The sequence below is a fragment of the Ursus maritimus genome, unplaced genomic scaffold (genome assembly GCF_017311325.1).
Source record: "Ursus maritimus isolate PB19 unplaced genomic scaffold, ASM1731132v1 scaffold_25, whole genome shotgun sequence".
NCBI classification, from domain to species: Eukaryota; Metazoa; Chordata; class Mammalia; order Carnivora; family Ursidae; genus Ursus; species Ursus maritimus.
The window spans coordinates 40254017-40278218 of NW_024425008.1; the positions used below are offsets into that span (position 1 = coordinate 40254017).

The following is a 24202-nucleotide window of genomic DNA, read 5'->3' on the forward strand; positions in this document are numbered from 1 at the left end:
CTGCACATTGCCTACTTCACTGTCATCTCAGTTTATCACAAAGTCTTTCGTGGTTTCGTGGTTTCCAGGACAGCAGCGGTTTAACGTAACGCGACCGCTCAGGGGACGACCAGAACAGCTCTCTGCTCTACCTAGCACGACCTGCAGGGGACGGTGTGGGTGGAGGCCTCCTTCGGTGCGCGACGGCGCCATAGGTGAAACGAGACGCAGAAGGGAGAGGAGTGCAACAGAAAGGCGGAGCCAACCGGAAGGGGCGGGGTCGTCCACGAATCCGCGCCCCCCGGGAGGCTGTCCTCCCTCGCCCCGCCCCTTCCCCCGCCCGGGCGGCCATGGCCATTCCCGGCATCCCCTATGAGCGACGGCTTCTCATCATGGCGGACCCTAGAGATAAGGCGCTTCAGGACTACCGCAAGAAGCTGCTGGAGCATAAGGAGATTGACGGCCGTCTCAAGGAGTGTGAGTGCGCCTTTCTTTCCACACAATCCTATGCCTGGACGTGCTTCTGTTTCTAACAAAGCAGAGGCCGTTGGCCGAGCCCGGCAAGCGAGCCCCAGGGATAGGAAGGCCTCGGTCCAGGGACAAGGCGCTTTGTCATCCGGCCCTGAGCTTGGGAAGCACAGTCTCTTCGGGCGTAGAAATGGCCCAGTCTGGTCCAGGTGACAGAGAACATCCCCAGTTCTGAGATGGAAGTGGAAGAGGACTAGACGAGGAGTGAGGAAGAAGTGGGCCAGGGATGTTTGCCAGTTTGGGGTGCAAGGAGGGCGGCGTAGGTGAGTGCCGGGACCCAGAGAGGAGAGGAGACTTGAGTCAAGGAAGCTCAAGCAAGAGATGAGACTCGAGGTGCTGGCTTGTTATTGGTGTGGAAAACCAGATCGGAGCTTGAGAGGCGAGTCAATCGGTGGGTCATAATAACTGTCCTCCTCTTTCCGCGTATTTTGAGTTGTACTCCATCAAGCACACAAGTTTCTCTTACCTCCTGAACTAAAGGGCGCTTACATTTTTTCGTAGTGCACCTTCACTGGAAAGCCTGAGTGGTTTGATTAAATGGAGATAGACCGTAACCGTATAATTCTGTAGATCTCTGCACCTGTTGACCTTATTTAGGGTCGAAAGCCATAGAGTAATAATCCATGCGGGTAGCTGAAGAGGTGAGGAAGGGTCTCTTATCATTCGGGTTTGTAGTCTCGAGGAGTGTCAATATCTTCAAGAATGTAACAATGTTATGAATGTGCTTGAACAAGTATTGCTGATGAAGAAAATAAAAATATGGTGCTTTTTCTGTAACATTTCATTTTTAAACATGTCTCCTACAAACGGCATTATTTCTTTTGTGGTTTCATACAGTGGATATGAAATATATGTAAAGTGAAATAGACTCAAATAAACTAAAGTGATACTTAGTGACTTAAACTCACTAAGATTATTGTTTAATTAAAAATGTCCAAATTATATTATTTCAGTAAGGGAACAATTAAAAGAACTTACCAAGCAGTATGAAAAGTCTGAAAATGATCTGAAGGCCCTACAAAGTGTTGGGCAGGTAGGTAATGAAGTTTGGGGTATAGGGAGTGATGGCAATTTGTTTTTTAGTTATTGGCAAAAAGTAATGCTTTTTTTTTTTTTAATTTCCCAGATTGTAGGTGAAGTACTTAAGCAACTAACTGAAGAAAAATGTAAGTGGATTGGACTGTTAATTAGTAAAGAAAAAAAGAGTGGACTCCCCTTTCTCCCGCGGTGAACTTTTGAAATGCTTATTAGCTTGATGATGATAATGAGGGTAGATGATACTTTTGCATAGACTGAGTTTTCTTTCAATTACTGTCTCCTTGGAGGACAGAAATAAAACTCAACTTGCCATCAATGTGGATATATGTATTTATATGTATTTATTTTTCACTTTCTGTTTTTCAATTTGTCCTTCATTTTCTTCCTCTAGTCATTGTGAAAGCTACAAATGGACCAAGATATGTTGTGGGCTGTCGTCGACAGGTAACACTTTACATCTGTACAGTGCTTTATAATTGGTAAAAGTGCTTTCATATACATTATTTAATTCTTGAAGTAAGCAGTCAGCCATTATGCCCGTAACTCCTAAAGGTGATTTGTTCAGTTATAACTAACAAAACTTGAGCTCCAACTATGGGCATTGACTGGTATTCTTTATTTTCTACTCTGATCACAGTGTCTCAGTAAGCTCTACATATTTAGAAATCTAAGAATTTTAGAATTGGAAAATATCTCAGATCATTTTAATGTCTTTTTTGAAGAGACTTAGACCTTGTCAATTCCTTATGTTTTATATTTAAACACTCAGAAATGTTACTCAAAAGACTTTTCTGTAGCCTAAGTTGATTTGGTGTGAACTCATTTGGATTAGAATAGGCAAATTGAAATAACTACAAATTTCATTTTGCTCTAATAAAAAATGCCAACAAATGGCTTTAAATAATTTAGTAGCCTTGGAAGCCAGTTTATGTACTATCCTATTCTTTAGGAAGTATCCTTAGAACTTTCTTTTTTTTTTTTTTTTTTTTTTTTTTAAAGATTTTATTTATTTATACGACAGAGATAGAGACAGCCAGCGAGAGAGGGAACACAAGCAGGGGGAGTGGGAGAGGAAGAAGCAGGCTCATAGCAGAGGAGCCTGATGTGGGGCTCGATCCCAGAACGCCGGGATCACGCCCTGAGCTGAAGGCAGACGCTTAACCGCTGTGCCACCCAGGCGCCCCTCCTTAGAACTTTCTTATAAATTCATTGGAAGAGCTTTTGCTGAGTGTGTATTGTATCAAGTTCACGTTTGAGAGAGAACATTAATAGGACATGGCCGTAGAGTGGAATTTAAGCCAGGGACTAAATCTTATCCTAGCATTTGCCTAGTGTATAAGTGGGAAGACATTTTCTAAGTCAAAATGTTAAATGTCTAGCCTGACAGGAGTTCTATGTCCCTTACAGGGCCGTCTGGATTCCAAGAGTTGGTATTTCTAAGACATTTCATGGTTGTATGAGGGCAAGAGAGTATTTGAAAACTGGAAAATATTAGAAAAGCCAGAGTATATATTCTCTATACATGTAAATGTTGAAATAGCTTTACATTGATTTTTGTGTAGCTCTTTTCAAGTACCTCATTTATTAGCAACTTTGAAAGTTTAATCCATTACATTAAACCTAGTATTTTTGCCTATCTCCACTTCATTTTCATTGGCACTAAATCCTAAATTTAGAGTTCTTTGCAAAATCCTGTGAAAAGTAGTAATTTTTATAATTCTGAAATTATATTGGCAAGTAGTTTTTTAAACTATCAAAAAGTAACTTAATTTTGGAAAAGTAATATCCTGAGATTGAGGTGAATCTGTTGGATAAATTCTAATTCTAGCCAAATAAGGTACCCTACCTAAATATGCCAATAAGTTGTTCAGTATGATTCAACTTAATATATAATGTATTTAGAATAATATCTGACATGTAGCAGAAAGCATGAATGATGATTGCTGGGGTTTTTTTTGGCTTTGGTTTAGCATTTTAATAAAAACCTTGAAGGGGATACAGAATGAGTGCATTTCTCCCTTATTTCCTATAATCAAATAACATGTTCTTCCCCAAAGCTATAGTTTTAAAAATAAATCTAAAGGGCATATTATCAAAGTACCACTGTACACCTTAAACTTAAATGATGCTATGTGCCAAATTAATAACAAATAAATAAAAATAGACTTTAAAAGAAAAAATAAAAATAAAGGGCATACCCTTAAAGTGCTTCCCTTTTCTTCTCCCAAAATGTTCATTTAGAGATTTCTGTATAAATACTTTGGTACAGATTCATTATATTATAATGATTTTGCTACCAAAGTCATTATATTATAGTGCGTGAATCAAAATAATGAGCAAAACTGTATGAAATAGTGAGCCTTTGAAAGTAAAATACTAATACCCATTTCTTTCTTTAAAAATAAGGCCTTTCCTACCACAAACTTTGTGTATTAGTGATTTCACATTTTACACTGAGATTGCATAAAGGGCACTCTTTTAAGGGAAATAACTTTGAATTATTACTTTTATAAGCCCATCTGTTGGTATGGTGTTTATAATCTGACAGTGTTCTCTCTGAAGGGTGAAAGTGGTTATTTGGCTTCTTTTTTTTTTTAAATATTTTATTTATTTGACAGAGAGAGACAGCCAGTGAGAGAGGGAACACAAGCAGGGGGAGTGGGAGAGGAGGAAGCAGGCTCCCAGCGGAGGAGCCTGATGTGGGGCTCGATCCCAGAACGCCAGGACCACGCCCTGAGCCTAAGGCAGATGCTTAACGACTGAGCCACCCAGGCACCCTGATTATTTGGCTTCTGAATATTGTGTTCTTGTTAGAGTATTATTTCCCCTTTTAAGTGTTATATAACACTTTTTGTTTTATAAAATTAGCTTGATAAAAGTAAGCTGAAGCCAGGAACAAGAGTTGCTTTGGATATGACTACACTAACTATCATGAGGTAGGTGTCTTATTCTGTTTATTTTACTTTTATTTTCACAGAGGGAAGATTTTAGCCAAAATACATGCTTTTTTTTTTTTTTTTTTTAATTTTATTTATTTGAGAGAGAGAGATTGAGGGAGAGCACGAGGAAGATAAGGGGTTGGGGAGGGTCCAGGGAGAGGGAGAAGCAGACTCCCTGCTGAGCAGGGAGCCCGACTCGGGACTTGATCCCAGGACCCTGAGATCATGACCTGAGCCAAAGGTAGATGCTTAACTGACTGAGCCACCCAGGTGCCCCCAAAATACATGCTTCTTGAGATCAATGAATATCTAGCTACTTTTTCCCTTTTATTAGTTTCTAATTAATGTTAATGCATTTTTATGAGATCATCTACAGGTGCTTGCATAAGCAAGTCATTGGTACTCTGTAGGCTGAGAGAAAATACATCTTGTAAAAAAAAAAAAATACATGCATTATCATTATAGATATTTGCCAAGGGAAGTGGATCCATTGGTCTACAACATGTCTCATGAGGACCCTGGGAATGTTTCTTATTCTGAGATTGGAGGACTATCAGAACAGATTCGGGAATTAAGAGAGGTTGGTAGTGTATGCTTTGTTCTCTGAACTTACTAATAAATGGTATTGGTTTTAAGACATCCAGAGGGAGAAAGAGAATGAAAGATTACTTTGTCCAAATAGTGGTTACTAAATATTATACATTTAATATTCTTGCTGAGAGAAAAATAGCACCAAATTTCTAGCTATGAAAATTATAGCTACTGTTAATTTGGAGATAATTTGGTGTTAGAAAAACCCTGCTCTTTTTGTGACAAAAAAGAAAAAACTAATAATTGATATAAATTTAATGCCCATGCCATTAGTGGTTTTGGTTATGATAGGTTACTGGGGTCAGAGCACATTTGGATCATGTGTAACACAGTTTTTCCCATAACCTTATTGATGCTAGCTTCCCATCCTTAAAGTAAGTTACCTGTACCTTTTTTTTTTTTTTTTTAAGATTTAAACAAATTTTTTTGAGTAATCTCCACATTAAATGTTGGGCTCAAATTCACAACCCCAAAACTAAGAGTCGCATGCTCCACTGAGTGAGCCAGCCAGGTGCCCCGAACCTTACATATTTTATTTTGATAAAGCTGTTTGCTGCCATTTAAGAAAAATATTGGCTTTAGGGTAGCTTAAACCTTTTAAGCCCTTAGGTAAGAATCAAATCAGGATTTCCTTGCTTCATATAGCACAGATGGCTTAACAATGCTCCTTTTTTTTTAAAGATTTTTTTTTATTAATTTGAGAGAAGAGAGCACGAGCAGAGGGGAGAGACAGAGGGAGGGGGAGAAGCAGACTCTCTGCTGAACAGGGATCCTGAAGCGGGGCTGGATTCCAGGATCTGGAGACATGACCTGAGCCGAAGGCAGACACTTAACCATCTTAGCCACCCAGGCATCCCAACAGTTCTCTTTAAAGCAAATTACATTGTCCTATTGGTTTCATTCTAATATAGGATGGAGATGTTTAGGAATGAATGAGGATAGTTAGTATGGCTTACATCATCTGATTTAAGCACTAAGCCAGTAGTTTTCAGACATTAGCATATTAAGTTTTCTGGAACTTTTATTAAAGATACAGATTCCTAGGCCCGTTGCGTGATTTTGATGCAGTAGATTGGGGGTGGGACACAGGAGTTAGCATTTAAACAAGCATTCCAGGTGATTATGAAACCAAATTGTTTTTTACCATCCTTGAGGAAGCACTAGTGTCATTACAAATAAAAGTCTATTCTTACTTTATAGTTAAAAGACAAGAGACGAAGAACGAGCTCTTCATGTAACTATGAAATCTTGTCTTTTACAGTGATTTGCTACATCAGCCATGGGATTAGAAAGTCTCTCTCTTTCTCTCACACACAACCCACAAAATATGTACATGCAATACTCTTTTCCATCTGCAGATACTGAGAATATTGATTTCTTATACTTTTTATTTTAATCACACCTGGTGGACACAACTATTCAATAGAAGCTTATTTCTAAAGTTTCTGGTACTATAAAGAGTTTAATTTGGGCAAACTCTCAATTTATCTATTCTCCAGCTTTCTTTGCTTAAATCAGTCTTAGTAGGAGATTGAGAGCAGAATATATGGTTCTTTTTTTTTTTTTTTTTTTTTTTAAGTTTACTTTCTTTTCATCATCTCTACATCCTTTGTGGGGCTTGAACTCACAACCCCAAGATTAAGAGTCACATGCTGTCCCAGCTGAGCCAGCCAGGTGCCCTGAAATATGGTTCTTTGAAGGCTGCTATGACAAAATGCTGCTATGACAATATGAACATTTTATATGCGTTTTCTCCTAATGGCAGTTCTAACTTACTAAATTTCCCCATTTTATAATTATTTTGTGTTGTAGTCCCAAATGCAAAATAATACAAATCTTTTTTGTTTTGTTTCTCTTTTTTGCTTACCTGATTTTTTTGTAGTGTGATGTTTCATTGAGGTATAATTTACATTCAGTAAAATGCACAGATTTTAAGTGTACAATTCAAATATGTCTTGACAGATTACATCCCTGTTAACCATCACTTTAGTCAGGTGCATAGTTTGTTAAAATAACTACAGCCTTTTTAATTAATTTTTACATAATTAAAAAAATATCTTAAGTCCGTCTGAAGAATAACCTCTTAATATAAATGGCTTTGCGTAACATGGAATTCTAGATCTATTATGAATTACAGTGTGTTTACCTAACTATGCTGATATTTCACTTAAAGTATTTTAAAGTTCATCAGAATCTTTACTGACTTATTAAGAAACAATCAACTTCTTTTCTAGGTGATAGAATTACCTCTTACAAACCCAGAATTATTCCAGCGTGTAGGAATAATACCTCCAAAAGGCTGTTTGTTATATGGACCACCAGGTTAGTGTTGAATTATGTCTGACCTACTAATAAGGAATGAATTAAGGAATAAAAAAGTAAGGTGAAAATTTAATGTGGGGTATTCCAGCCTCCACTCTGTTCAGAGTAAGGAAGAAACAGGAGATGTGTGTCTACTGTTCTCTCAGGTATGCTTCGTCCTCTTGTGCCTCATAAGATGTGCCTCTTAGCATGCTGTATGATTCTGGTGCATTGGTCCTGTGTCGTTCACAGACCTCTGGCTGTTGCTGAGACATTTTCAGGGAGTCTGCAAGGTCAAACCTTACTTTGATAATACTTAAAATGTTAGTTGCCGTTTTCACTGTGTTGACTTTTGTGCTGATGGTGCAAAAGCAGTGTGGATAAAACTGCTCATGCCATAGCATGAGTCAGTTAAGTCAGTGGCATGAAATGGTATGAGTAGTCATTGTGTTATTGACTGCTCATACTTAAAGTATTAAAAAAAAAATGTGAGTTTCACATTTAGATGTTCTTGTTGAAGCCGCAAAAATTATTTTTATTAAATCCTGATCTTTGAATAATGTTTTATATTCTATGTGATGAAATGGGAAATACATGTAAAGTACCTCTGTTGCATCCTGAATAGGATAGTTATCTCTAGGAAAAGCACTTGTGCCTTGAGTTGTCAGCTGAATTAGCTGCTTTTCATGGAATATTGTTTTTACCTGAAGACATAATTTACAGACATTCTATCATCGTCAGACTGGTTTTTGATTATTCAGACTGGTTTTTGCTTATCTGGCAAACATTTTTTCAAAAATGAATGAAGTTAGCCTGGTGTGTTAAAACAACTGACACCATCTGTAGCCAGTGATAAAATTTGAGCTTTCAAGTGAAAATTAGGTTTTCAAAACTTATATCTGACTGCTTTTTTTTTAGAGAGCGAGTGTACATGTGTAGGGAGTGGGAGGAGGGGCTGAGGGCAAGGGAAAGAGAATTTTAAGCAGGCTCCACACTCAGCATGGAACCTGATGCTGGGCTCTAGCTCACAACCCTAAGATCATGGCCTGAGCTGAAATCGAGAGTTGGGCCTTAACCAGCTGAGCCACCCAGGCACCCCCATCTGAGAACTTTCTGATATTAATACTTAAAAGATGAGATGAGATTGATGATATTAACAGACGTGGCTTTTAAATATTGTATAATGAAAAATGACAAGATTTGGAAGATTTTCATAACTCACTGAAGCAGTAGTTTCCAGATAACCAGTAGTTGATGTTACAATATCATGCATAGGTAAAAGATCCATTCATTATGCAGGATAGACCAGTGGATTATAATGTAACAGACTTCTACTATAGTGTCTGTAAATCAGGGTTGATATATTTTTGAAGATATGTATTCATCATGTTTAGAATTATAAGGGATATTTTGAATAAAATTTAAAATTTTAATATTACAAGTTGAAGTGCTTTAGAATTTTAAATGGAAATTCTCTTTAGGATTTAGCTTTCATTTTGCAAAATTTACTGTCCGGAGGATAACATAAAAGGCTTTTGAGAATTTGTTTTGCTTTCCATCTAATTAGGACTTCTTTCTGCCATTTTAGGCACAGGAAAAACACTGTTGGCACGAGCTGTTGCTAGCCAGCTGGACTGCAATTTCTTAAAGGTAAAGGGAAGATTCTTTCTGTAGCTGTTGAAATTAAATTTTATTTGAATTGTCTTATGTTTACCTTAATGTTTTTCCTTATCAGGTTGTATCTAGTTCTATTGTAGACAAGTACATTGGTGAAAGTGCTCGTTTGATCAGAGAAATGTTTAATTATGCCAGGGATCATCAACCATGCATTATTTTTATGGATGAAATAGATGCTATTGGTAAGAATAACGCCTTTTAAAGTTTATTTTGAACTTCTTTTTTTTTTTTTTTTTTCTAACTTTTAGAAGTGTTAGGAAATGTTTTAAAAATCTAAAGGAATCCCCCCTTCACCTCTAATTGCAATTTGTGTGAAGTAGTAAAATGAATTGAATGTTACTTTAAAAAAAAATTCTTAAGAAAATTTAACCAATTTTAATTTGACATTGACAAAATGAAAAACGCTATACCAAAATCATTTCTAACTTTGTCAGTATAATTCTTACTATTTTATTTTTATCTTAATGTTTTTAACTCCAGACACTATTATTCTGTCTCCTTAAATGATGGTTGTAGAGGAAAAGAGTAACACATGAGTTTCCATATCATTATTTTAGGTGGTCGTCGGTTTTCTGAGGGTACTTCAGCTGATAGAGAGATTCAGAGAACTTTGATGGAGGTAATATTTGGTAAAGGAGGTTCAAAGAGAAGCCAGTATGTATTAAATGAAAACATTGGATATTTGAAGGTCAAAATATGTACAATGGTTTAAATAAAGAACACACTTAAGGGGCACTGGGTGGCTCAGTTGAGCATCCGACTCTTGATTTCATCTCAAGGCCATGATCTCAGGGTTATGGCATCAAGCCCCAGGTTGGCTCCAGGCTCAGCGGGGAGCCTGCTTGAGATTCTTTCCCTCTGCCCTTCCCCCTGCTCTGCTCGCACACGCTCTCTCTCTCAAATAAATGAATAAGTCTTAAAAAAAAAAAAAAGAGCACACTTAAATATAAAATTTGAAAATATTGTTGGGAATAAACACATTTCTTTACAACAATCTCTAGTAAGAAAATGTCTATTGGAAAGTAATAGGGGTATTTACAAAATTCTATATGATGTATAGCTATACTACTCAGTGTGTTTACAGCACACCGGCCATTCAGTTACTTAAATTGTATATTGTTCTTCTGATACTCACATTGTGTGAACGTGGCCTTGCACTAGTTTCATTAATACATTTTACGAGTAATGGATATATTAAAACTGATGGTAATAAATGAGTTATAATTATGAATGAGGCTGCTCTAAAAATCACTAACATTTTCCTCTGTTGCTGAGAATAAGAAGAAACTAAAATAGTTTTGATAATTGAAGAAGATGGGTGATGGAATATTAGAATGTACATAAACCTTTCCCCACTCCAAGTTCTGTGAAAGTGATGGCAAGATCCCAAACATTTTTCAGCTTCTACAAAGAAAAGCTAGGTTTTTTAAAGCTAGGCATAAGTAATAGTGTCAAATTCTATCTCAGTAGGGGTATTTGAAAAGGACTTTCATAAATTAATAATGATCCCCTCAGAATATATACAGCATTTTCAGATGAGTTCTATAGTCCTGGAAACCTTAAATTGAGGTATTTTGAAACAACACAGATACTACTCTTTTTTTAAAGATTTTATTTATTTATTTGTCAGAGAGAGCGCATACAAGCAGGGGGAACGGCAGGCAGATGGAGAAGCAGGCTCCCCACTGACCCAGGAGCCCGATGTGGGACTCTTGATCCATCCAGGATCATGACCTGGGATCATGACCTGAGCTGAAGGCAGATGCTTAAGAGCCACCCAGGTGTCCCACACAGATGCTAGTCTTATTCACATAACTGATATGTTGTCAGCTATCAGATATTTTGGAAAAGATTTTTCAGCTAGTTATATTTTAAAGAGTTTGTTGAATGTAGTTAGGTTTTTCAATATTTATTCAAGGAAACTTAGTAATTGAAGGAAATATGCTTAGTGTCTCAGTATTTCTATGTATAGTGAAATTATTTGAAAAGATAATAGACATTATCAAATTTGTAGAAATGTCATTATATCTGATTATCTGTAAATTTTATGTTTGGCGTACCATAATACTGTATACATTAGATTTTATTAATAATGTTTTTAAAAGTAACAATGAAAAAAAAATTGAATGTTGGAAATCAGATCCAAATGGTTTAATTTTATAATACTTGACTAGATGGAAACCTTCAGATTTATTAAAACTTTTTGATAGCTATAAGAAGGTACATAGTTAAATAATCTATCTCAGAATTTCAAGGCTGGAAAAATCTATTCCTTTGTATAAGAGAAAGAAGAGATAGTCCATCAGGTGGTCATTCTGGAGGTGGCATACTATCTGTAGACAATGTATTTCATAGTATTAGACATATAGAAGTTGTGTACTGTAAATTTTTTAATCGTTCGGATGTTTTGTAAAAATCTGTCAATGATTTTTTTTATAAATATATTAGTTACTAAATCAAATGGATGGATTTGATACTCTACATAGAGTTAAAATGATCATGGCTACAAACAGACCAGATACACTGGATCCTGCTTTGCTTCGTCCAGGAAGATTAGATAGAAAAATACGTGAGTTAAAGTTTTTTTCCTGCTGTGTTCTCTTTGTCTATGTCCATTTCTCTTTCCATATCTCTTCCTCACACCCTAATTTGTTTAAAAAACAAAAAAACCTGACTGCAAAAGAATTTCTTATAATTTTTTATTTTCAGATATTGATTTACCAAACGAACAAGCAAGATTAGATATATTGAAAATCCATGCAGGTCCCATTACAAAGCACGGTGAAATAGGTAAGGAAATAACCTTTTTAATGTATATTTACATTTGGTAAATGAAGCAAAATGCTATTAGATATCACTGACAGTCTACCAAATCTGGTTTTAAATTTACCAAACATGGAAATCTCTTATATTCAGCTAATATTTATTGAGCATCTTGTGTATGTTAGGAATTGTTCTAAATGCTGGGGATATACCAATGAACAAAACAAATTCCTGCCATATAGAACTTACCTTCTTGTCAGAAAAGACAGACAAGGTCAGTAAAATGTTTAGTAAATTTGATGGTGATATGTGCTATGGAGAAAAATAAAGCAAGAAAAGGGAAATAGGTAATGCCAGGAGCCAGAATGAATAGATACATTCTTAAATGGAGGTGAGGTGGGGGAGGCAGAGGGAAGCCTTACCAAGAAGATGATTTTTAAGCAATGACCTGAAAAGGTGAAGGAACTAGATATTGATATTTGGGGCAAAATGGTACAGAGGAAACAACAAGAGAAAACCTTGAAGCAGGTGTATGGCTGGAACTATTCCAGGAGTAGCAAAGATGTCAAGGTGTCTATGGCAGAGTAAATGGACAGTGGTAGCAAGTGAGATCATAGAAGTGATGGGAATCAGATTGTGTACAACTTTATTGAGGTCATTGTGTAGGAACTTTGGCTTTTATTTTACTATTTTTGTCATTGGAGGATTGTGAGCAGAGGAATGATACACTCTTACCTTTTGTTATTTTTAACTTTGTAGTGTAGAAAATTAGAAATATATACAAGTGGAAATAAGAGTATAATGAACTTCTAACCCTAGGTTACTCATCCCCTACCTAACTTTAATAATTATTAACTCTTGGCCAATTTTGTTTGATCTGTAATCTCTTCCACCTCTTACCTTCCTTCTGGATTTTTAAAAAGCAAATCCCAGGCATTGTATTGTTTCATCTGTGAATATTTTGAAATTGACTTGTATTAAATAAGATCATTCTGGTTGCATGTAGAGGGGCAAGAATAGAAACAAGAGGATCAGTTAGGATATCTCCATAATCCAGGCAAAAGATGGTGCTGTGGTCCAAGGTGGTACCAGAGTCTTAAAATGATGAGATTCTGCACATACTTTGCAAATAGAGGTGACAGGGCTTGCTGATGAATCAGATGTGGGATGTGAGCTAACAAGAAGAACCAGGGAAGACTTAGATTTTTGACTCACAACTGGAAAGATGGAGTTATCATCAATTAAAATGGGGGAAGACTGGAAAGATTAAGTTTTAAAGGGAGAATAAGGAGTTTGATTCTGACTATATTAAAGCTGAGGTGCCAGTTAAATACCAAATAAAGATGTTGATTGGTAATTCTGTATGCAGTTAGTTTATTGGGGTGGTCTTTGCTGGTGATATAATTGTGGATAATAACAGCATAACATTATTTTTAAAGTCTTGAGATTAAATGAGATTTCTGAGGAAGTAAATGTGGATAGAGAAGAGGTTCAACAACTGAGCTAATTCCAATATTAAGTTGAGATGAAGAACCATCAAGGGAGACTGAGAAGGTATAGTCACAGAGGGGAATTAAACTGGGAGCGGTGATGTCCTGGAAGATAAATGAAGAAATTGTTACAAGGAGGGAGTAATTTCCTGTTAAATGCTGACAGTGGGTCAGATAAAAAGACTTCTGACAATGGACCTTTGGATTTACTATGTGGAGATTATTGGTGACCTTATTAAAGCAATTTCTTTGGAGTGGTGAGAGTAGAGCCTACCTCCAGTGGGTTTCAAGGAGATTGTAGGGAGAGGCTTTGAGTTCAGACATTTCTTTCAAGGAGTTCTGCAGCAAAGGGAGAAGAGAAGAAATGTAGCTGCAGTGAAAATGGAGATGAAGATTTGGAGGAGCTTTCTTTAAGATGGAAGAATTTACAACACTTTTAATGCTAATGCAAGCGATCTAGGAGAGAGAAATTGATGATGCGCTTTCCTTGAAGAGAAGGTTGGCCCTGTCTATGAGCATAGACTTCATTTATGAGACTAGGAGGAAAGGCAAATAAATAGATGCTGATGATGACAGTATCTCAAATATGGCAAAAACTTGTAGAATTGTTCTTCTGAATGTGTTTATTTTCTCAGTGAAATAGGAAGCAAGTTCGGAGTGAGGTTGGGGGATTATTGTTAGACATTTGAGGACATGGGAGAAATTATAAAATTGTTATCTCCAGAAGTGAGAGAGTGCACTCTAGGATGAGGTCAGCAAACCATTGCTGTGGGCCAAATTCTGTCTTCTCTTTTTGTAAATAAAGTTTTATTGTAATAACCACTCCAGTTTGTTTATATATTGTCTGTGACTGGTTTCCCACTACAATAGCAGAAATGAATAGTTTTGACAGAGACCACATGACCTGCAAAGCCTAAAATATTTGCCGTCCAGCCCATTATAGAAAATTTGCTGACTCCTTGACTAGGGAGCATTATACTATTCTAGTATAATTGCCAGGCAGCTTTACAAACCCTTAGAAGTTAATGGTCCAAAAATGATTACAAATAGTTGATTATTGCCTCTCACTAACTTTCTCATTGCTTATGTGAAAATAGTTTTGAGCTGGAAAGACTGAGCTAAACTAGGGATGCCAATTTATAGGTTTTTTTCAATACTGAGCTCTTGCTAGGTGCCAAATACTGTGCCAACCTTGGGAATCCCTGCTCTCAGGATGCTTACATGAACTTGAACCTGAATGAAAATTAATTAATGAGTATTTGTCTGATTTCAGATAGACGTCAGCATACTGTAGATGGCCTGACAAAGGGTGTCTCAACAGAATTACACCGTAGTAGCCCATGCTGTCTCTTATTTCTCTCCTTATTCTCTATCAAGTCCGTAACCGCTATTTCAAACTAATAGCTCTTTAATTCGAGTCTGTCTTGTGGATAAAAAGGTCACATAACCATCACTGTTATCATAGATCTGATACTTCTCTACTTGGAGCCTGCACAGGAACTAGGAAAGCTAGCCATTTTAAATGGTTATTTAAAAATACATGATTAAAATATGATGAAAATTTTTTCTGATGACCATTTTTGGTATATCTTATATTAATGTCACTAAATTCCATTGTGGTTAACAGTTGGTTCTGAATGTTCTAGGTTTATTCAAATTGAAGATTTGTTTACAGTTTTTATAAGAGTCATGGCTTCACAGATAACTCAAGTTCACGTGTATATAACTGTTTCAAGTCTGCATTGAAACAGGTTAAGAGGCTTTCAGATCTTGATGCTGTTTCTTGGGGTTAAAGTTTCAGAAGTATAGTATTTCTGTTTAGTGCTGGCTTACTTAACAAAAGTATAATTTTTGGTGGTTAATATTGTGGAGGACTTGCTAAATATTGTGGAGGTATGTTAACAGATGATACCTAGCTGATCAAATTCAAAGCAAGCTCTGTGTGCAGTTAAGTTTTCCATATGGGCATAAATCAAGAGAAGAGTTTATTTATGTATCTATGTATCTATCTATTTATTTCTAATTTCCAGTATTTTTTCCTATACAGATTATGAAGCAATTGTGAAGCTTTCAGATGGCTTTAATGGAGCAGACCTGAGAAATGTTTGTACTGAAGCAGGTATGAGTTTAAAGTGCAGTTCTTACTACTGATTTTGATTTGTTTAATTTACTAAAAATGTGTTTAAGTTTATTCAAAAGCAGAGCCTGGGCTTTGCCAGGATTTGGGTGCTTGGTGTTTTTGAGAATTGATTCCAGGAAGCAGGAGAGAACAGGCAAGTGAGTTGGAAAGAAGCAAATCTATAATAAGGGTGAACCATTGAGGTAGATCCTATAGACAGGGGGGTTTGATTTGATGAAACCTCAGAGAAACATACAGAATGCCTTCCAGGATTACCTGGCTGAAATATGGAGACTGGAGCATTTATTTACCAGCTCTCATCCCCCATGAGAATTTGCCCTTGGGGTTGTTAACTCCTTTATACTTATGTATGCCTTAGGGCAGAATGTGGAAAGACATGCATGTGATAGCTTACTGGCCCCTTGAAGTAAGTCTGAGACCCTGCAGAACTGTCTGCCACACCTCTGGCTGAAATCAGACTGGGCCAGCCCTGGAAGTAATCTGCAAAATGGATAACATGTTTTCTGATACTAGTCTGTTAACAATAAGCTTTGCAAGATTGATTTATGAATTTTGTGATCATGCAACTTATGTAAAATGTAATCTTTTTTTTTTTTAAGATTTTTTTTATTTGTTTATGTGAGAGAGAGGGAGAGAGAGAGAGAGAGAACAAGCAGGGGAAGGGCAGAGGGAGAAGGCAGGCTGAGCAGGGAGCCTGACCTGACGCTTGATCCCAGGACTCTGGGATCATGACCTGATCTGAAGGCAGACGCTTAACCTACTGAGCCACCACCCAGGCACCTCAAATGTAATTGTTTTTTATTAAAATTTTCTCTGTGGATTATGTGATCCTATTTTTTTTTAGTTCTGGTACCAGGTGGCTTTAAAACTACAGACAGACTGATTTAGTCTTTGTCTTCCACATAGAATCTTAAAATTAAAAAATTTAAGGGTGGCTCGGTGGCTCAATTGGTTAAGCGTCTGACTCTTGATCTCAGCTCAGGTTCTGATCTCACGGTTGTGTATTTATTATAATAATGATGAAAAAATAAAAAATTTTTGCAGTAGTTTTTATATTACTGACTTTCATAGGTTGTGAGTGAATAGTTTTTAAGTATACAATATGTGATTTCCTCGTTTTTTTTTTTTTTTTTTTTAAAGATTTTATTTTATTTATTTGACAGAGATAGCCAGTGAGAGAGGGAACACAAGCAGGGGGAGTGGGAGAGGAGGAATCAGGCTCACAGCGGAGGAGCCTGATGTGGGGCTCGATCCCAGAACGCTGGAATCACGCCCTGAGCCGAAGGCAAACGCCCAACCGCTGTGCCACCCAGGCGCCCCGATTTCCTCGTTTTTATATCACCTATAGCCTTATTTTAACATTTCCTATAAATTAAATAGTGTTTAAAGATGTTGCTCAGACATGGCTTCTCCATAAGAGTATCTTCATGGGTATATTGTGACTCAGTATCTGGATCAAAAATCTACAGGTCTAGGGATGCCTGGATGGCTCAGTCGGTTAAGCGTCTGCCTTCGGCTTGGATCAAGATCCCAGGTTCCTGGGATCAAGTCCTGCATTAGGACTTGCTCAGCTGGGAGCCTGCTTCTCCCTCTGCCTGCCACTCCCCCTGCTTGTGCTCTTTCTCTTGCTTTCTCTCTGGCAAATAAGTAAAATCTTTTTTAAAAATCTGCAGGTCTAGAAACTCTCTAAGTACAGATCTGAGTAAATCATGCTCACAAAGACTTACTAATATAAAAAAAAATATTATGTGGTAAACTTGAATGTGGCTTAAACTACTTGGAATAACTTACGACATTCTCTTTCCAAAATCTACACTGGACCAAATTATTATTAGACTACTGCTTTGGTAAAATTGGAATCCAAACAAAAGCAATGTTATAATCCTAAAGGTTGATACCATCAAATTATGATATTTGCTTTTTTTTTTTTACTTTTTTTCAGTTTTATTTATTATGTTTTAAAGATTTTATTTATTAATTTGAGAGAGAGACAGAGCACAGGCAAGGGGAGAGGCAGAGGCAGAGGGAGAAGCAGACTCCCTGCTGAGCTGGGAGCCTGACATGGGGCTCGATCCCAGGACCTGGAGATCATGACCTGAGCCGAAGGCAGATGCTTAACCATCCAAGCCACCCAGGCGCCCCTTTTTTCAGTTGTATTGAGAAATAATTGACATATAGCACCACATAAGTCTATGTCGTACCGCATAATGGTTTGGTTTACATATATTGTGTAATGATTACCACAATAGTTCAGCTAACATTTATCTTCTCATTGAGATAGAATTAGAAAAAAGGAAAAATAGTTTCTCCTTATAATAAGAACTCTTAGGATTTAGTCTCTTTCCAATATATCATATAGCAATATTAGCAATAGCCATCATGTTGTATTACATCCCTCATACTTATTTATTTCATAACTAGAATTTTGTACCTTGCACATTTTTGAAAAGTTATTTTTCGCTGGGACATCTGGCTGGCTCAGTAGGTAAAGCATGCAACTCTTGGTCTTTGAGTCATGAGTTCAAGTTTCATGTTGGGTGTGGAGCTTACTTAAAATATAAGTATATATATATATGTATGTATGTGTGTGTGTGTGTGTGTGTGTGTGTGTGTGTGTGTGTGTGTGTAAGCTATTTCCAGTAAAGAGCTATAACTTCTGTGTGGATTACGATTTTAGCTTTTTAAATGGCCTGGGATATTCATATTTGGAGACACTGAAATTCTTTGGTTTTCTTTTTATTAGACTTCAAGCCTTTTTTGCTAACATATCTTTCTGTAATTTAAAATAAACTTAAATTCAGTTATAGTTGTTTTTTCCATGCAAATCCTGAGATTATCATCCTTTTCGGATTAGGATGTATCTCAGATTCAGTCATTCACTAAACAATGATTTGGAAATAGTCATATGCACAAAGTTTGGAAAAATAACTTACCTACTTTAGTTGTAACCTTCAAAACAGGTTTTAAAACTTCACTTTTAAAGGACTAGAAATTTCCATTCACGAGATTTCTGAGTACAACAGAGTGTTTCTAAGACTGTACAGAAATCTTTAAAGAGAGAAACTAACCCTTGAAATCTTCTATTCCATTGAATGTATGTAAGTGAAGGTCAATATAAGCAGATCTTTAATGAAAATATTAGTAGGATTCATTTAATTAGCAGATAGTGATAACCTCCTAGCTTTAGCTTGTCATGAAATTACGATTGTCTCAAAATCTTGGACCCATATCCATGATATACCTAATGCTTCAAAACACACACACACACACACACGTTTTACCCCTTTATCAAGTAGTTGACAAGTAACTTGTCGATAACTTGAAAGAAAAAGTTTTCAAGTTTGTAATACTTGAGTATCAAAGTCATATAAAAATATCAATTTGTACATAAGTAAGGTAAATTTTAATATGTGAATAATGGCACTGGTTTTTGATATAAAGGCAGTGTTGACTTTCTTTAATTGTATTATCTAAGCTTTTGATTATTAACGAGGGGAAAGACTATCAAAATTACTAGAGGTGTTTTGTGTTTTTCCAAACCATACATGCGTTCCCTTCCTCCAGGCAATTGTTGCCTGTAAAGAAGCTACTGCTTAAAATGTCTTTGGTTGATTATTGAGTTTTGTTTGTTTTGCTTTTTCAGAATGTCATCGGATACAGGGACTGTGTGAGCTAGATTTTAAATATCCAGATTGTTGTCTCATTGTTGTCTAGCTTCGTTGTCTAGCTTTTGGTTTGGAAAATAATGCTCACTGTAGTTAAGTTCAATTAATTGAACAATGATGGTTGTTTTTAACAAATTAGAGCTACTGGCTCAGAAGTAGTAAATCTCGGCTCCTTCACATTTACTTCATAGAATTACTTAGTTTTCGTAAAAGACTTTTTTTTGAGATATAATTGACAAATAACATGTTAATTTCAGGTGTACAGCATAATTATTTGATATTTGTTCTTATTGTGAAATGACCACTACAATAAATCTAGTTAACATCCATCACCACATGTTGTTAACAAGATACTTTTTCTTGTGATGAGAACTTTTAAGATCTGCTCTCAGCAATTTTCAAATACACAATACAGTTTTTTTTTTTTTTTTAAGGATTTTTTTAATTTGTCAGAGAGAGAGAGCGTAGCAGGGGTAGCAGCAGGTAGAGGGAGAAGCAGGCTCTCGCTGAGCAAGGAGCTTAATGTGGGACTGAGTCCCAGAACTCTGGGATCATGACCTGAGCTGAAGGCAGACACTTAACTGACTGAGCCACCCAGGCATCCCTACAATACAGTATTATTAAGTCTAGTCACCACGCTGTATACTGCATCCCCAGGACTTATTTTATGATTGGAAGTTTGTGCTTTTTGACGACCTTCACCCATTTTGCCCCCCCTTTAGTTTTCTTATAATTAACAAATTAGTCACATATTACATACAGTCATGTTGTTTTATTCTCCACAGGTATGTTTGCAATTCGTGCTGATCATGATTTTGTAGTACAGGAAGACTTCATGAAAGCAGTCAGAAAAGTGGCTGATTCTAAGAAGCTAGAGTCTAAATTGGACTACAAACCTGTGTAATTTACTGGAAGGTTTTTGATGGCTGCATGACAGATACCGGCTTAATGTAAAAATAAAGTTAAGGAAAATTATGTATTGGCAATGATCTCATTAAAAACATATGAATAAAAATAAGTATGAATAACATTGTAAAAATTAGTAATTCAAGTAATTCTACTTTTAAGATTGGTACAGAAGAAATTTGTATGTTCGTTAATGTTGCATTTATTGCAGCAAAAGTTATAAGACTATGTTAAAGCTTTTCGTATTTGCTGTGTGAGCATTTTGTAAAACATTGAAAGTAGTTTGAAATAGTACAAGAGAGCATTTCTAATGACTTATTTTATATCATTTGTTTTCCTCATCCTAAAAAGTTGAATAAAATCTGTTTGATTCAGTTCTCCTACACATATTTTTGTCTTTTTTAAAAATACATTTATTATGGTCATTTATATTCTTTAGTAAATCAACTATTTAATAACCAAAATGAGTTGTATTTAGATGACAGACTTTTAATTTTAAAACTGTACCCACACTCATTGTTCCTAAGAGCGTCTTGTTATACAAAGCATAGACATGTATGTCTATATCGATAATGGAAGGTCTTTATTTACTCTTCACCTACTATGGTTATTCTGTGTGATAGTTAATTGAAAAGTACACGCATATCCATAACCTTTTTTTAGATTATGATTAAAAGTAGTATTTGCTAACAAATGTGACTTTTTCTTGATTTGTGTGAGATGAGCATTCCCTTTTTAGAATGTTAAGGTCTGGACCCTCTTCCCAGAAAGTTACACATATATACACACAATTTTGCATATACTAAAATTAAAGGAGATCTATCATTTCCAGGCCCACCACCTATTGACTCTGTAGGTATCTATGGATACCAAGCTAAGAGTGTCTGATGTAGAGGATGTTGATGTCAGAAATGTTCAAAGCAAAAGTTCTGTTACCTACACACAATTCTTTCTATATCACGTGGAATTAAAGCCTTAACGAATTAAAATAGGAAATCATCATTGGGCATCAACTGAGATCTTATCAAAGGTGCTGTTTAAAAAAAAAAAAGACGACTTCAGTTTCATAAACACTAAAGAATGTATGATACATGATGTCCGTAATTATACAATCATTCTTCAAATTAAAAGCTTACTAGAGTATTTTGTGTCTTTTTATAACTTTAAAAGGTAGAGAACAGTTTACATAGTGGTAGAGAAAATGGAGCACTCAGGCTAACCATCTAATACTCAAATTATTGAACAGTTCTATATATGTTGGCAGTGTGTTTCATAAAAATGACTATAAAAATAATAGGATGTCTGTCAAGGGGGTCTTGGTCAAATTTCCACGTGATTCTTTTAACTTTATTCATTGTAATTAGCAATTTAGTTAATGACTTTCTCGCCTTTCTACTTTTTTTTTTTTTTTAAAGAATCAGTTTGGTTTACAAATCTTGAAAGTTTTAAGATGGATTCTTCTTGCTTCTATGTTTGGTTTTCCTCATCTGTTTAAAAATAAAAAGGATAACAGTATCTCCCTAGGCCCAGAGAAAGTATCCTGTACCTCACCTCTATTGACAATATACTATTAACAGACTCAAACTCCTTTTTAAAAGATTCTGAAAGCCATGTAGTTTATTAATACAATTATATATAATAGGAATATTTCAACATAAACTTTGAAAGGGAGAGACCTTCCTTCAGTATGATGTATAATTTACTGAGTGAACTATCAGTTTCTATTTCTTAGGATTTTCTATTTGCCATTGTTTCTTGAGATTTTCTAGTCATGTTCCCAAGTATTCTTAAAAGTCCACCGTTAGTTTGCTTAAAAGTGATGGGTGTTTCATTTTTTGTGTAGCATTAACGTAGTTTTAAGAGGAACTCTTCATTTATTACTGTTTTGGTTATAACCTCACCACAGACCGCGCAGGATTCTGAGGGAAGAAACTACAGTTTTCTTTTCGGATGCCAGTTTCTGTTGGCTAGATGTTTTGCCCGTTCTTGTACTACAGAAGGGATCTGCGTCCAGTCTGGAAGGGGCAGAGCTGGTCTGGTTTGTCCCACTGCCTTTCCCAGGACTTTCACTCGTTCCCTGCCTTCTGCCGCAGCCCCACCTCCTCCACACCGGGTGAGCTTCGTCCGTTGCCCCTTCGAGGCCCCGCCCCCCTCGCGTCTGCGCTCTGGCGAGGGGGCGGGGCAGCGGCGCGCTGACACCTGGCGGCAGCGGGGGGCGGGCGGAAGGCAAGCGTGGGCTGGGATTGGCTGGGGCAGTGCGGGGAGGGCGGGGGGAAGGAGGGGAGACGGTTGTAGGGCTCTCGCTTGTGCCCGAGCCTGTGCGGCCTGAGGGGCGCGGAGACTCAGGGGGAGGGAGACGGCAGCAGCATGGCGGCCGGGTGTGAGCCGCCCAACCCTCCTCTTCCCCACTGTCGCCGCCGTCGCCGCCGGAGTCGCTGGGACTCTTTAGTCTGCGTGTGTTAGTTGTAAGCCCGCTGCCCGCCCGTCAGTCCTCCGGTCCACCCGCCCTCCTTCCTTTCTCTGCCACTGGCAGCCCGAGGGTCGGGCGGGCCGGATAACTCCCACTCCCACCCCACCCACAAGCCCGGGGCCGGGACCATGGAGGACGTGAAGCTGGAGTTCCCCTCGCTCCCGCAGTGCAAAGAAGACGCTGAGGTGAGTTTGTCCGGTGACTGCCACGCACAGGCCTCCCCGTGTGGCTCCTCGGCCGCGGGGCGACCCCAGGCCCCAACCGTCGAAGTCTCCAGCTCCGTCGGAGCCCTGTTGCCTTCTGAGACCGTCCTGGGACCTCGGGGAGCAGCCTCCCTCTCACGGGCGGTGTGCTTTGACCCTCACTCACTCAGTACCTTTTCCCCTCCTGAGACTGGTGGAGGGGCTGCTGGGTCTGGGCTCCTTCATTCAGTGGGAAGGGCAGCAGCAGTCCGTTCTTCCCCAGGCTCGGCGTCGAGGACTTACTTTGAGTAAGGTTCCCCTTTTTATTGCCAAGGCAATACGAGGTAATGTTTTACATCTCAAGTTGAGGGATATTTTGGTGTCATCGATTCGCTTGTGGGACACATGGCCCTACATGTGAAATAGATCTGGGACCTGAACTTTCGAAGTGCGCCTTCAAAAAGTTTTCCAAAGTAGTTGTTTGTTTGGTTTTTTGTTTTTTTTGAGGCAAAGCCTTGACCCGCAGAATAAAATGTCACAAAGCTAGTTCATTTGAATCTAAAAACTGCGGTCATGAAACTTGCCCTTTGGAGGGGAGTTGATATTGAGAATGAAATTCTTTATAATCTGTTCTCCTGATTTCTAATTCGGGATTTTTTGTACTCCACCTTACTTCTTCCTTGCCTAAAATTTGTATTGAGTTTTTTCTCCCATCTCTTGCTAGTTTAAAATAAAATGATGTTACACCCTACTAAATTAGAATTTTCTGATGACTAAATTAGTAACAAGACAAGGATACTCAGGAAAAGAAAAAGACAAGGATACTCAGTTATGCTGTAATTGGATCAAGGAAGGTTAAAATTTCTAGTTCTAAATATCTTAAAAATAATTGGAAAATAAGGCTGTATTTTTAAGAAACCTCAGTTTATACCAAATATTCTTTTGAATATCTTCTTTTGGGGTTCTCATTTTTTATTTGGAGGGATCCTTTGCTTGTGGTAGTAGTCTTTCAGAATTTCATATTTTAAGAGTCTTAATTAGGAAAAAGTTGAATTTAGATTATTTTAAAAAATAAATTTACATTTTTTTCTTTGTTTAATATGGAATAATGTGAATGGGGAATATGCTTTTTGTCCTTAAAGTGATTCAGTGATTTTAGTCTGGAAGCAACCTGAAGAAATAAGTGTAGAGCATTCTCTCTTTTAAGGTGAAGAAATTATAGCTTACTGAGAATAAGTGATATGCCAAGGTAATAGTAATAAGACACAGTTGAGGACCTTGGTCTCTTGATTCCTAATTCATTGTTTTTAATACACCTCAATTCTTCTCTTCTCTGATCTTAAAAATTCTAGTTTAAAATGTTTACAAACTTGCATTTAATCTTTATTATGTATATGTCTTACTCCTGTAAAATTATAAAATCTTACTGGGAATATAGCTTTCCTCTGCAAGGACAGAAGTAATGCTTAAAGCGTAGTAGATAATGATGCAAATATTATTTACTGAAAGCCAATTCGTTCTTTTTTTTCAGAG

The 24202-nt window shown here is 37.1% G+C and overlaps 2 protein-coding genes across 5 annotated transcripts in view; both read left to right on the plus strand.

The window, feature by feature from the left end:
- The first annotated feature begins 317 nt into the window (after nt 1-317).
- Nucleotides 318-20402, plus strand: PSMC6 (proteasome 26S subunit, ATPase 6). Of its 2 annotated transcripts, XM_008701627.2 has the most exons (14): nt 318-456; nt 1461-1540; nt 1634-1673; nt 1937-1989; nt 4414-4481; nt 4950-5064; nt 7310-7397; nt 8965-9026; nt 9112-9235; nt 9611-9672; nt 11502-11622; nt 11763-11843; nt 15354-15425; nt 19897-20402. In XM_008701627.2, exons 1-14 carry the CDS (start codon nt 330-332, stop codon nt 20013-20015), a joined length of 1212 nt encoding a protein of 403 aa, XP_008699849.1. In that variant the 5' UTR covers nt 318-329; the 3' UTR covers nt 20016-20402. The 2 variants fall into 2 exon arrangements, with proteins under 2 accessions (XP_008699849.1, XP_040497774.1); XM_040641840.1 differs by lacking the exon at nt 1461-1540 and having other exon boundaries at nt 352-456.
- A 1878-nt stretch (nt 20403-22280) lies between these two features.
- The window catches only part of STYX (serine/threonine/tyrosine interacting protein), a 43650-nt gene continuing 41728 nt past the window's right edge, over nt 22281-24202 (plus strand). For all 3 annotated transcript variants that reach the window (XM_008701636.2, XM_008701646.2, XM_008701652.2), the window contains exon 1: nt 22281-22672. In XM_008701636.2, coding sequence (XP_008699858.1) covers nt 22616-22672 — 57 coding nt within the window. In that variant the 5' untranslated portion in view covers nt 22281-22615. The remainder of the gene's footprint in view (nt 22673-24202) is intronic.

Bases quoted from the DNA above. Each gene is read 5' to 3' on its own strand.
- PSMC6 (XM_008701627.2), top strand. From the start codon at position 330: ATGGCCATTCCCGGCATCCCCTATGAGCGACGGCTTCTCATCATGGCG. The intron at 457-1,460 runs GTGAGTGCGCCT...ATATTATTTCAG, and splicing joins TGACGGCCGTCTCAAGGAGT to TAAGGGAACAATTAAAAGAA. The intron at 1,674-1,936 runs GTAAGTGGATTG...TTCTTCCTCTAG, and splicing joins GCAACTAACTGAAGAAAAAT to TCATTGTGAAAGCTACAAAT.